This window comes from Lampris incognitus, chromosome 13 (assembly GCF_029633865.1).
Source record: "Lampris incognitus isolate fLamInc1 chromosome 13, fLamInc1.hap2, whole genome shotgun sequence".
Lineage (NCBI taxonomy): Eukaryota > Metazoa > Chordata > Actinopteri > Lampriformes > Lampridae > Lampris > Lampris incognitus.
The window spans coordinates 14,665,335-14,678,204 of NC_079223.1; the positions used below are offsets into that span (position 1 = coordinate 14,665,335).

At 45.9% G+C, this 12,870-nt stretch overlaps 1 protein-coding gene across 1 annotated transcript; it reads left to right on the forward strand.

Annotated features, from left to right (window-relative positions):
- Positions 1 to 8,658: 8,658 nt before the first annotated feature.
- On the forward strand, positions 8,659 to 11,578 carry soul2 (heme-binding protein soul2). The gene is made up of 4 exons (XM_056292351.1): positions 8,659 to 8,818; positions 8,985 to 9,111; positions 9,593 to 9,767; positions 10,787 to 11,578. Exons 1-4 carry the CDS (start codon positions 8,681 to 8,683, stop codon positions 10,962 to 10,964), a joined length of 618 nt encoding a protein of 205 aa, XP_056148326.1. The 5' UTR covers positions 8,659 to 8,680; the 3' UTR covers positions 10,965 to 11,578.
- Positions 11,579 to 12,870: the final 1,292 nt, after the last annotated feature.

Genomic DNA, 12,870 nt, shown 5'->3' on the forward strand with positions numbered 1-12,870 from the left:
TTGAGTCTGGTTTCGTGGCTCTGTCAGTGTACTTAACACAAAAGAACAACACTGCAACACAACACTCTTCAGATATACACACAAGGACTGAGTATATACAGGCGAGATAAGAGGCGATGAAGTGCAGTGGTGCAGAGAATATATCAGAGATGCTGAACTAAATGTTAGCAGGTTACTTACATATACATGGCTGAGGTAGATGTACATTGACGGAGTGTACCATTATACGTACAATGTACAGTACAGTATATACAAAATGGCTGGATTTATTTGACGGTGTTAAGCGTTCATTTGAATGACAGCCCGTGGAAAGACACTGTTTTTATATCTGATTGTTTTGGGGTACAGTGCTCTGTAGCGCCTGCCAGAGGGGAGGAGTGTTTCTGATGTGTTGCCTTGGCCTCCAAATTCCCCAGATCTCAATCTGATCGAGCATCTGTGGGATGTGCTGGAAAAACAAGTCCGATCCATAGCAGCTCTACCTCGCAGTTCACAGGACTTAAAGGATCTGCTGCTAACGTCTTGGTGCCAGATACCAGAGGACACCTTCAGAGGTCTTGTGGAGTCCATGCCTGGACGGGTCAGAGATGTTTTGGCGGCATGAGGGGGGCCTACACAGTATTAGGCAGGTGGTTTTAATGTTTTGTCTGAACGATTTACTTTCTATTTTCACTCCCCATATTCCAAAGAGTGTGGTAAATCCTACTTTGCTGCATCTGAGGGATTGACGTATGAAGTGGTGGACTCTGTCTTTGGCAAAAATTAGACATTTGTCTGACTTAAATATCAGAACCTTGCATCAACCATGCATCAATATTCACAATCTGTCTGTTGATGCATGAAGAACACGCCTCATCAGGCGCAAGCCGGGATTGCAGTTAAACAAATAGGCGCCAGAACTTCAGTTTTGTCTCCTGTTTGGCTTTTTATCGCTTGTCTTTTGTCTCCTTCACAAGGATTAAATAAATAAAACAGTTTGTAAAAGCAACCAACAAAGCTGATAACAGTGACATGGTGAGATAGTGCAACAGACTCACTGCCTTTGTGTGTGTGTGTGTGTGTGTGTGTGTGTGTGTGTGTGTGTGTGTGTGTGTGTGTGTGTGAGAGAGCTAATACATTAAAATAAGCTATGCCCCCTTTCTGTTAGTCTGTGGCTAATGCTGTAATAGCTAGTTAATATTTCTATTATCAACAGTAGTAGTACTACTACTAGCAGTAGTAGTAGTAGACGTAATAGTATCACAGGCTCAGTAGTAGTAGTAGTTGTTGTGGTAGTGGCGATAGCAGTAGTAGCAGTAGTAGTAGTAGTATTAGTAGTATTAGTAGTAGTAGTAGTAGTAGTAGTAGTAGCGGTGGTACTAGTAGTGATGGTAGGGGTAGTAGTAGAGTAGTAGTAGTAGTGGTAGTAGTAATAGTGTAGCAGGCTAGGTAGTAGTAGCGGTGGTACTAGTAGTGATGGTAGGGGTAGTAGTAGAGTAGTAGTAGTAGTAGTGGTGGTAGTAGTAATAGTGTAGCAGGCTAGGTAGTAGTAGTGGTGGTAGTAGTAGTCATAATAGTATAGCAGACTAGCTAGGAGTAGAAGTAGTAGCAGTAGTAGTAGTAGTAGTGTAATAGTAGCGTGTGAAAACATGAGTGAGGTGAGAGTATGTACTTAATCCAAGGTATTGGATAACTTGACTAAACCTGGCTTGATAGCTTTGTGGAAAAGACTGATCAGATTGCGTGATAGCTTTAATGTAGTAAACAAGGAAGCAGCACGTTCTGCTTCTTCCTGCTTGTGTAAAACAAAGAACAGTTTGCTCTCACTTCAGATAAAACTCAGTTCAGATAAAGCTCAACTTGTTCATGTTTTCAAGAACACCATTGGTGTCTCAGAGAAATACACATGCACGCATGCTATCACTGAGCCAGTCCAGTTTTCATAAGACAACACTGTTTGCATTGCAAACAATACAATCCAAACCCCATTGACTCTAATGTTTTCTTTGCAGGACCAACTGCAAAGTTTATTGTTACCGCAATGTTTGTCGATGATTTTGCCGTTCCTGAGTGAATGATGTGATTTATATAAGCGTATGCCGCAGGATGCTGCTGTGCCTTATGTCCAAGTTTTCAGTTTTCAGCTGGTTTGAACAGTCCGGTTTTCAAACAATTTGGCCGGGTCTAGTTGGAAAAACCAACCGGGCATCTAAACGTCCGGTCAAAACTGAGTATTTGTGTAAATGCGTATGCTTTTCAGTCGAAGTGAAGAATTATTCAATATTTGTTTCACACAAGCAAGGAGTGAATGGTGGTTATTGCTTAGCGCATGGGTTACCGTCCCTGATTTCTCAGATCACGGATGATAATTTAAAAAAAAAAAAAAGCTAATCAAATTGTGACCAGCCTCTATGTGTGCATTCAGTGGATATGATGTTCAAGCATATTATGGCAGAAATTAGATCTGTTGTTTCCGTTGTAGTAATTTATTTTCTAGACATGGCAGTTGTTGGTATTTGGATTTGGTTCTAGTTTGGGTTCTAGAATAGTTTATAGCCCGACCTGTTCTTATCCGGGTTATGGTTCTATCGTGGCGCAGTGGTTAGCACGGTCGCCTCACAGAGAGAAGGTCCTGGGTTTGAGCCCCGGGGTTATCCAGCCTTGGTGGGTCATCCCAGGTCGTCCTCTGTATGGAGTTTGCATGTTCTCCCCATGTCTGTGTGGGTTTCCTCCGACTGCTCCAGTTTCCTTCCACAGTCCAAAGACATGTAGGTCAGGTGAACCGGCCATATTAAATTGTCCTTAGGTGTGAATGTGTCGGCCCTGTGATGATGGACTGGTGGCCTGTCTAGGGTGTCTCCCTGCCTGCAGCCCAATGACTGCTGGGATAAGCTCCGGCATCCCGGGACCCCAACTGGGATAAGCGGCTTGGATAATGGATGGATTCTATCACACTACTCTTTCTAGAGGTATTTCTTCACAGAGCTGTACTAAGATTTGCTTGTATGGTGTGATGCTCCAAATGAGGAAGAAGAAGGCAGGTAGTGTTGAGTTTTAAGTAGTGAAGTTGAGTCTAACAAGCAGATATGACAGAACAAGCTGGTAGAAGACCTCTACCAACAGATAGAAGAACATCCATAAGTAAAACTCAGGTTCAACCAGGTTTTTATGTTTGTTTCCGACACAACGGCACTGCTGACTCTCATTCCCTTGGAATGAAGAAGAACACTCACCTTACCAGTATTACAGCGAGCTAAACAAACAAACACAAATCAGGGTTGCCGCTTCAGCCGCTGTGAGTGAAATACTCACCACCACCACTATCACAGCACCTTACTGCAAAAATACACACTAAGGAAGGGTTAGGAACAGTGTCAACACAGACACACAGACACACACACACACACACACACACACACACACACACTTGCTTGCTTGCTGGTTGTCCATGGTGCCCGATGATGACCATCTTCTTCTATTTGTGGGTCCTTTGAGGACTCAGATAGCAGAAGATACCTGCGCAGAGATGGTTTTTAAAGTGGAATGGGGGTTGCGCTTCTCCCAACGCCACATGACTTGACTGTAGAGGAGATGGATCCGATGGCAAGGGGGATCCCTAGACGACCGGCATCTCCACACAACTGCAGGGGGCTGCCGGAAATCCAGTTTTTCAGAAACCGCCTCGAAGCGTACCGCCACAGCTTGCTTTTCTGTTGAGGTAAGCTCCCTTAGCCTTATGTCTTCCCAGACTCACCCACAAGGCAGCGGGGCAGTGGTTGATAGGTGCCAGGGCGTGTCCAGGGTGGGCCTGCACACCATATCTCTGGGGCCCACTGCTGCTCCGAGATCCCCTGCCAAGTTAGCCTGGGGCCGCAAGACCCCAGTTACCACGTGTGGCCACGGGGAGGCCTGGCAGGAGTCTTGGTGAAGGAGAGGCTATGTACTGGCAAGGGAAGGCTTACACGCTAGCATGCTTCCCTATTCGCCACAAAGGCTAGCCAGCGGCAGTAAGCTAAGGGCAGGAAGGACACAAGCGGGTTGGAAGAACACATGCACCTTCCCTCCAACTACACACTGCTGAACTAGACGCATCACAACACCCTGTGTGTATGTACACACACACACACACACACACACACACACACACACACACACACACACACACACACACACACACACACACACACACACACACACAGGAGATGAGGGTTAGAGAGTCGTGACAGGGAGCGCTGTCAGTACAACGGGCCTTCATGAGACGGAGGACGGGGCGGTCATAAAATATAGAAAAGGCGGATGAATAAAGAAAAGACTGATTCTGTTAATTATGCAGAGCGGTGATTACCTCAGCGGGCGCGCTGATAAGGAACGTGGCGTACTGTGGTGGGGAACAGGCCGGTCGTGACAAGCCTGTAAACCACAGAACAGGACAGGAATGAACAGTACTGATACCCAGCGGAGAGGTGACTTTATTAGACTTCATTTGGTTGCCTGCAGTTTCCTAAATCAAGAGGAGGAACGTCAATCTACTTTATACTTTAATTCTACTATTCTCACGATCTAAGACACACAATGTACTCAACAGGAAGTGTACTTTTTACTATGACGTGATTACTATGTAGGGCATTTTTAGGGTGTTGTTCCTTATCCGATGCAAGGGTGTGAGGACAGGATGTTGTGTTGCTGTAAAGACCCTTGAGGCAAATTTGTAATTTGTGGTATTGGGCTTTACAAATAAAGTTGACTTGACTTGACTTGACTCCTACTCCTATTTCATAAAGTACTACCGTGACAAAGTCACTCAGTAGCACTATGTGATGTCAGCGGGTAATATTCAAATCGATCTGTTAATTTCGGACTCTCGTGCGAGCCACTTTGATAAAAGGGTCTTCTAAATGAGTAGATGGTAAATGTAATCTGAGTAAAGGTGGATGTAAATACCAGACTCCAACAGAGCTGTAACTCCACCCGTGGCCTTTCAAAAGGGAGAGGACATCCATGAGCATCCTCTGCATCTCAGCACCAAGTAACAAGCCCAGATGTAACGCTATCATATCTGACCAAAACATTCATAATAATAATAATAATAATAATTTCATCTATATGGCACTTTTTAAAACACAGTTACAAAGTGCTACACATATAGGATAAAATACACACATGCAAATACAAATACACACACACACACACACGTACATACATATTGATACAAAGAGAAAAATGAAAGCACACAGGCGTCCGGGTAGCGTGGCGGTCTATTCCGTTGCCTACCAACACGGGAATCGCCGGTTCGATCCCCATGTCACCTCCAGCTTGGGCGGGCATCCCTACAGACACAATGTCTCTGAGACAAACTTCAGTGCTAAAAAGATCCCATGGGTGTGTACGCACTAGTTTGCCATAGCAACGGTTGATCCATGCGGCGCCACTGGGGAGGCGGTCACTCTGACTGTTGGTGGTTCTGCGCTGGGGGAGCACAATGGCTGATGGGACTGTTACATTTAAAATTGTGTTTTAATGATGTGGTGTTCGTGATGTGGTTATTTTTGTGTTGTTGTTTGGGGGGGTTCAACTCAGACCAAGTAGGAGACCATTTACTGACTGACTGTGGGACCATGAATGGGACTGATGTCACCACTTATGGGGGTGGGTGGGGGGTGAATGAAAGAGCGCTCCCGGGGTCGTGTGGTGTATGGGGGGGGGGCACGGGAGTTGCGATTAAAAAGAGATCCCCGCCTCTCGACTCATTCCTCCACACCGGCTCGCCACAATACTTTCCGCTTTAGCTGGCAGCCCCCCTACTTGAACCATCTCCCCGCGCGCCCCATTGTTGTCAGCCTAGTCCTGTTATGCATCAGTGATAACTGGTGTGCGGTCTGCTTGGGTGGTTTTCAGTGAACACAAATAATGTTATAGTCTAGAGTCCTACACCGCCTTGGGATGATTCAATCCACTGTTCCCTTGTCTTGTGATCTGTGAGTGAGATGGCAGTACTTGGTCTATTGAGCCGTATAGGCACACCTGCTCAGCTGGGCTGCTTATTCAGCCTTTGACCAATAGGTGTGTGATTATGGTCTGCTGGATTTGACATGCCAGCTTGACCGGAATCTCAAAATGATTAAGGTGGGGTTTAATGGCTGGGGCGGGTGGCGTGGGGTGGGCGTGGTGAGTGTGTTGGAGGCGGGGGGCGGGGGGCTATTCAGTGCCCAGGGGCCCTGTACTAACCCAGCCTCTATTGGAGGAAGCATATGGTAGTCTGCAGCCTTCCCCGGATCAGCTGAGGGGGTGGAACAACGACCGGCACAGCTCGGAAGAGTGGGGTAAATGGCCGGATACGATTGGGGAGAAAAGGGGGTAAAGAAAAAAATCAACAACAACAAAAAAATGAAAGCACACGACCAAAATAAACAAAAGCAAAGCAAACAGAGAGCATTTATAAAAAGGCTAACTTGTAGAAATGAGTTGTGAGCAGCTTTTTAAAACAAACCACAGATTCAGCAGATCTGATGGAACGGGGGAGGTTCCAACGTTTAGGAGCCACAACTGCAAAAACACTGGATTTAAAAGAAGAACAGATAACAGATAAAAGAATGTACTATATGTCTGTCCACACTACACTGTCTGTATTTGTCAGTGGCAGTCACATCATATTACTGTCAGCCCTGTCTGTCCTCAACATGGAGGAAGCAGCAACCAACCGGTTTGAGAAGTTAGGCTGAAACAAAGCAGCTGACAGTCTGCCTGCGGTGTGTACTGGCTGTGTACTGGTCATATCTGTGTTGTGTACTGGGTGTGTACTGGTCATATCTGTGGTGTGTACTGGGTGTGTACTGGTCATATCTGTGGTGTGTACTGGGTGTGTACTGGTCATATCTGTGGTGTGTACTGGGTTTGTACTGGTCATATCTGTGGTATGTACTGGTTTTGTACTGGTCACATCTGTCATGTGTACTGGGTTTGTACTGGTCATATCTGTGTTGTGTACTGGGTGTGTACTGGTCATATCTGTGGTGTGTACTGGGTGTGTACTGGTCATATCTGTGGTGTGTACTGGGTGTGTACTGGTCACATCTGTGTTGTGTACTGGGTGTGTACTGGTCATATCTGTGGTGTGTACTGGCTGTGTACTGGTCATATCTGTGGTGTGTACTGGGTGTGTACTGGTCATATCTGTGGTGTGTACTGGGTTTGTACTGGTCATATCTGTAGTGAGTACTGGGTTTGTACTGGTCATATATGTGGTGTGTACTGGGTTTGTACTGGTCATATCTGTGGTATGTACTGGTTTTGTACTGGTCACATCTGTCATGTGTACTGGGTTTGTACTGGTCATATCTGTGGTGAGTACTGGTTTTGTACTGGTCACATCTGTCATGTGTACTGGGTGTGTACTGGTCATATCTGTGGTGAGTACTGGGTTTGTACTGGTCATATATGTGGTGTGTACTGGGTTTGTACTGGTCATATCTGTGGTGTGTACTGGGTGTGTACTGGTCATATCTGTGGTGTGTACTGGGTTTGTACTGGTCATATCTGTAGTGAGTACTGGGTTTGTACTGGTCATATATGTGGTGTGTACTGGGTTTGTACTGGTCATATCTGTGGTGTGTACTGGTTTTGTACTGGTCACATCTGTCATGTGTACTGGGTGTGTACTGGTCATATCTGTGGTGAGTTCTGGGTTTGTACTGGTCATATCTGTGGTGTGTACTGGGTTTGTACTGGTCACATCTGTGGTGTGTACTGGGTTTGTACGGGTCATATCTGTGGTGTGCCCTCATCCCCAGACTGTTGGTTTGTTCTGTGTTGTATTGTGTTCTGTGTTGTATTGTGTATTCTCATCCACCTCATCTGAATAGAGTTCAGCGCTCCACTAGGGGTACCTCCTCTTCTCCGGTGCTCCGACTTTGAGACAAACCAGCTGAGGAGTTAGCGCTATATCTATATCTATATATATATATATATATATATAATAAAATGTATAAAATGCATATTTTTTTATAAATCTATTTGTATAAATGTGTGTGTGTGTGTGTGTGTATATATACACATATGTGTGTAAAAATCTATTACTCAATTACAGTATAAAACAGGTTTTTCAAAGGTTTTGAATCACCACAACTATGAGAGGTCCTTCATCATACAGTCATAACTGTGCACAAACATTATTAGGCTGACAGGCCCAGTAGTATGTCAGATTGGTGTGGACAGTTACACACACACACACACACACACACACACACACACACACACACACACACACACACACACACACACACACACACACACACACACACCAATGACCAACGACCAAATGCATAATGCTCTCTAATGGGGGACATCAATAATCATGATAGAAGGTATTTTGTTCTTTCGTACTCTGGTCTAAAAGGTGTCACATTAATAATCAATTTTCTCAAATGTTCTGGATGTTTGAATTACACATCATCCTCTGCATACACTCATGTACTGTAGACTAGAGGAACTCAGCTGTTCAGATGAGGTATTCGGGGCGTCTGTTGATTAATGAGTTCTTACATGCCATGTGGTTTGGTAATCTGGTGTGAGGAGGGAAGGGGAGGCCGGTCTCTGTAGCGGTGGGTGTGTCTGGGTTTATCCGATTGCACGCTAACCTGAGGGGCGACATTCTGCTCCGTTTAAAACAGGCAGGACGGCAGATCCCTTTGGAGAGCAGAGCAGGATGGAGCAACAGCAGCTTCTCTGGTTGGCGTTTGCAGCTTTTCTCCTCGGGGAAGTGTCGGAGGGTCAGAGCTGGACGGCCCCAGACTTCTGTCACGGCTATGAATGCCCTCAGTTCACAGAGGTCTCCAGAAACCAGGTAGGTTCCCTATAGCCCGGATGAGGTTATCATATGAGCTATGAGCCTGCTGACGTTGTCTCTCGTGCCCAAGTGAGTACACAGGTAGTTCCTGATCAATACGGCTGGCTCCTATTCTCGTTCTCTAGGTAACTTGCAGAAATAATGTTCTGGTTTCCATGTGCAGGACTACGAAGAGCGCAGGTACCTCGCCAGCCGGTGGATTTCCACCAAGGTCCCGAGTACCGACAGAGCAGATTTAACAAGTGGATTTTACAGGCTGAAGGATTACTGTAATGGAAAGAATGAAGGAGGTATAAATCAAAAAATCATTATGTTCAATGCAGCTGATATACAATTACACAATATGAGCGGTAAAATGAAATTATCTGTTCTTCCTTCTCCCATCATATGTTTAAACAGTGAAGGTGACCTACAATGCATTTTGCATTTTAACCATGATGGTGAATAATAATAATAATAGCATTTATAATGATGTATTTATCTATATACAGTTATATATTATATTTATTTATTTTTATTTATTTAAGCAGCATTAATAGTAAAGCATGGCTCTTGGCACAAAAAAAGGATCAAATCTCAACTGAAACGATGGCAGATAGTCTGTGAAGTGTTTTACCTCAGTGCTACCTTGCAGGCACCTGGGACAGAAAACACATTTTCCTGAACCGTCTAGATTTCAAGAAGAGCACAAACCAAACACTCTGAGAGTCCGTCCATCCGTCCACGGGACATGTCTTACAGAGGACGCGTCTCTCTCTCTGTCTTCTGTAGGCGCTGTGATCTCCATGAAGACGTGGCCGGCTCTGATCTCCGTCACAGAAGGAGGCGACGGTTCAGAGGCGGAGGTATCGGTCTCCTGGTTTGCTCCCGCTAACACCTCCCTACCCAAACCTACCGACTCCTCCGTCACACGGGAGACCAGACCTGCTGCCAACGTCTACATCAGGTCGGTGTTCATTTTATCTTTTGTCCTTCTTCTATTTTTCCATCGAGCTTCCTGTTTGACTGAGAAAAACAGGAAGAACTGTTCCACAGATCTGATGACAGATGAACAAGAGCAAACACGCTCACCCCTGTCAGGAGTGACGACGTGAAGAACAAACCAAAAGAAAAACATGGACAGAGAGGGTGTCCGGTAACACAGGGATCGCCGGTTCGAATCCCCGCGTTACCTCCGGCTTGGTCGGGCATCCCTGCAGACACAATTCACCGGATGTGGGTGTGTGTCCTGGTCGCTGCACTAGCGCCTCCTCTGGTCAGTTGGGGCGCCTTTTGGGGGGGGGGGACTGGGCGGAATAGCGTGATCCTCCCACGCGCTACGTCCCCCTGGTGAAACTCCTCACTGTCAGGTGAAAAGAAGCGGCTGGCGACTCCACATGTATCAGAGGAGGCGCGTTGTAGTCTGCAGCCCTCCCCGGATCAGAAGGGGGGTGGGGGGGGGGTGGAGCAGCGACCGGGATGGTTCGGAAAGAGTGGGGGAATCGGCCGGATACAATTGGGGAGAACATGGTCAGAGAAAGACAGGCAGACAGGCAGAAGGGTTAATAGACAGACAGACAGACAGACAGACAGACAGACAGACAGACAGACAGACAGACTGACAGAAGGGTTAATAGACAGACAGATAGACAGGTAAATGGACAGAAAGACGGAGACCAACAGACAGACAGAGACAGAAGGACAGATATCTGTCTGTCCAACAGACAGAGAGAAAGACAGGCGGAAACACGGGGAGTTTGAAGAGACTCAAACCAATGAAATGTTTTACCAGTTTCCAGCCGCAAATGGGGATCTTTGACACGTACGTCGCAGAAAGACGTCCACGTTTTCCGAGAAATCGCGTACCCTCTCGACCAATTGGCGACGAGAGAAATTCGACGTCATCAGACGTCACGCCATCTTTCACTATCCATCCATCCCTCCATCTATTAGCCGAACCGCTTATCCATGTCTCTCCCCGTCAAGGGTCTTCGGAGGTTTGGCGAACCACGAACTCTTCCTGTCCAACCTGAAGACGCTGCGGGAGGTTCTGGTGCGGGACGGGAAGTCGTTTGAGCCTCGCAGGTACACGGCAGCCGGATACGACAGTCTGTTTGATATCCTGCATCCGCATCACAACGAGGCCTGGATCTCCACCGCCTGAGGAGGGAGGGCCGCTGATCACTTCCGCATTAAAACTGCACCCGACAACCACGTGTCAAGCAGAGTTAACGTCACTGTGACGTTGTCTGTTTTGTACCTGACTGGAAATGCTTCATGAATATCCGTCAGATTCCATCTCTCTCTTTCTTTTTCTTTTCTTTTTTTTTTTTGTCAGATGATGCTGTGTTTACTCTAGCTACAGTCCTGTTCAGATGCACACGTGGAGGCCACTACAGTAATAAATAAGTATAGCAGGAGGTTACTGCCATTGGTTGGAAACAGCTTTCGAAAATCTTATACATAAACTCCATTTAAAGTCATAGTTTTAAAGCCATTCTGCTTACTGTACACCTCCAGTCTTCACGGTGTATATGTGTAGAATCAGCACTGACCATCGAATCCGAAATGCTTCTTTATTAAGTGTGTAAACTTTTTCATGTTGTGATGAATGTGGGTTTTTAGATGTGAAGCACCTCATGGACCAATTCAGTTGCCTTCTAACTCACTCTGACATGGTCTCAATGTTGAGCCTTACCTTCTGTGTGGACTGGGGAGGGGGGTGCGACCTGTCCAGAAATGTTTGTGAATGCATATACTGGTACAAGACATTAAAGAGGTGGTGTATTTTAATCAACATTATAATCCTCATTGGTGACAATATATCAAAATATTTTTTTCTACGCCCCCACCACTATTGTTTGTCTGCCCTCGTATTCTGGCCCTTGGCATTGTCCATGCGGGCTCATTTGAGGTAGGATTTCACAGAAACACCATCGACAGAGATGTAAGTAAGACATCCTCTATCACCTTTAACCTGCTCAAATCAACCTGTAGATAAAAGTTTTATGTCTTTCTGATGTGTTAGCTTGTTTTCCTGGGTTGTCGGTTAGCTGAAAACATGATTCAGACAAGCTAACGTTAGCTCTGTTGAACCGCTGCTAAAGCATCTGTTTTACAATGTCGAAGTTAAGCGTCCAGTCAGGATGTGATGTAAATAATACATAACGTGGTCGGGCGTTCCTACAGACACAATTGGCCGTGTCTACAGATGGGAAGCTGGAAGTGAGTATGTGTGCTGGTTGCTGCACTAGCTCTTCCTCTGATCGGCCAGGGCGCCTGTTCGGGGGGCAGGGGGAACTAGGGTGAATGGCATGATCCTTCAATGTGCTACATCCTCCTGGCGAAACTCCTCACTGTCAGGTGAAAAGAAGCGGCTGGCGACTCCACATGTATAGGAGGAGGCATGTGGTAGTCTGCAGCCCCCCATGGATCAGCAGAGGGGGTGGAGCAGCGACCGGGACGGCTCGGAAGAGTGGGGTAATTGAGTATTTGGCCGAATACAATTGGGTAGAAAAAGGGGGGGAAATATGTAACGTTAGATACTCTGTTGAAAATGTGCAGTCAAAACCAGACCTACTTCATATTACAAACTTGAGACAATGATCTGAAGAGCTCACAGTTGTGATTCACATCTATGATCCATGTTATGTGCCCATGTTATAAAAAGTCCCACGGGTCAGCATTTAAACAGGAGGGAGTAAGAAAAGAATGAAGGACTGGTGGTATGTGAAGGTCATAGCCTCATTGTCTTGGGTTGACTGGTATTTTTTCTTTACTTCTTTTCTCCACTAACTCATACACCTGTTCTGGTGCTTTCTATGAGCAGAGCTGTTTGGATGCTGATTTGCAGACATCCTGAGTCCCTCTGAATGCTTTAGACTCCTATAATGTTAGTTTATTTTATTTTAGCAGGGACCATCCACAATTAAAATTTGCACCAGTTAGCTATGAGCTAATTTGCATCTGCAGCCCCTGGGCAGGAACGACAACAATTAATACAAGACAAAATGGTTAAAGTTGCACCAGAGCCAATTTTGCTTTCCTCAGTCATTGCTACTCACACATCT

Excerpts from the sequence above, each read along its gene's own strand:
- soul2 (XM_056292351.1), top strand. The coding sequence starts at position 8,681 with ATGGAGCAACAGCAGCTTCTCTGGTTGGCGTTTGCAGCTTTTCTCCTC. Across the intron at positions 9,112-9,592 it reads TAATGGAAAGAATGAAGGAG|GCGCTGTGATCTCCATGAAG; the intron begins GTATAAATCAAA and ends TGTCTTCTGTAG. Across the intron at positions 9,768-10,786 it reads GCTGCCAACGTCTACATCAG|GGTCTTCGGAGGTTTGGCGA; the intron begins GTCGGTGTTCAT and ends CTCCCCGTCAAG.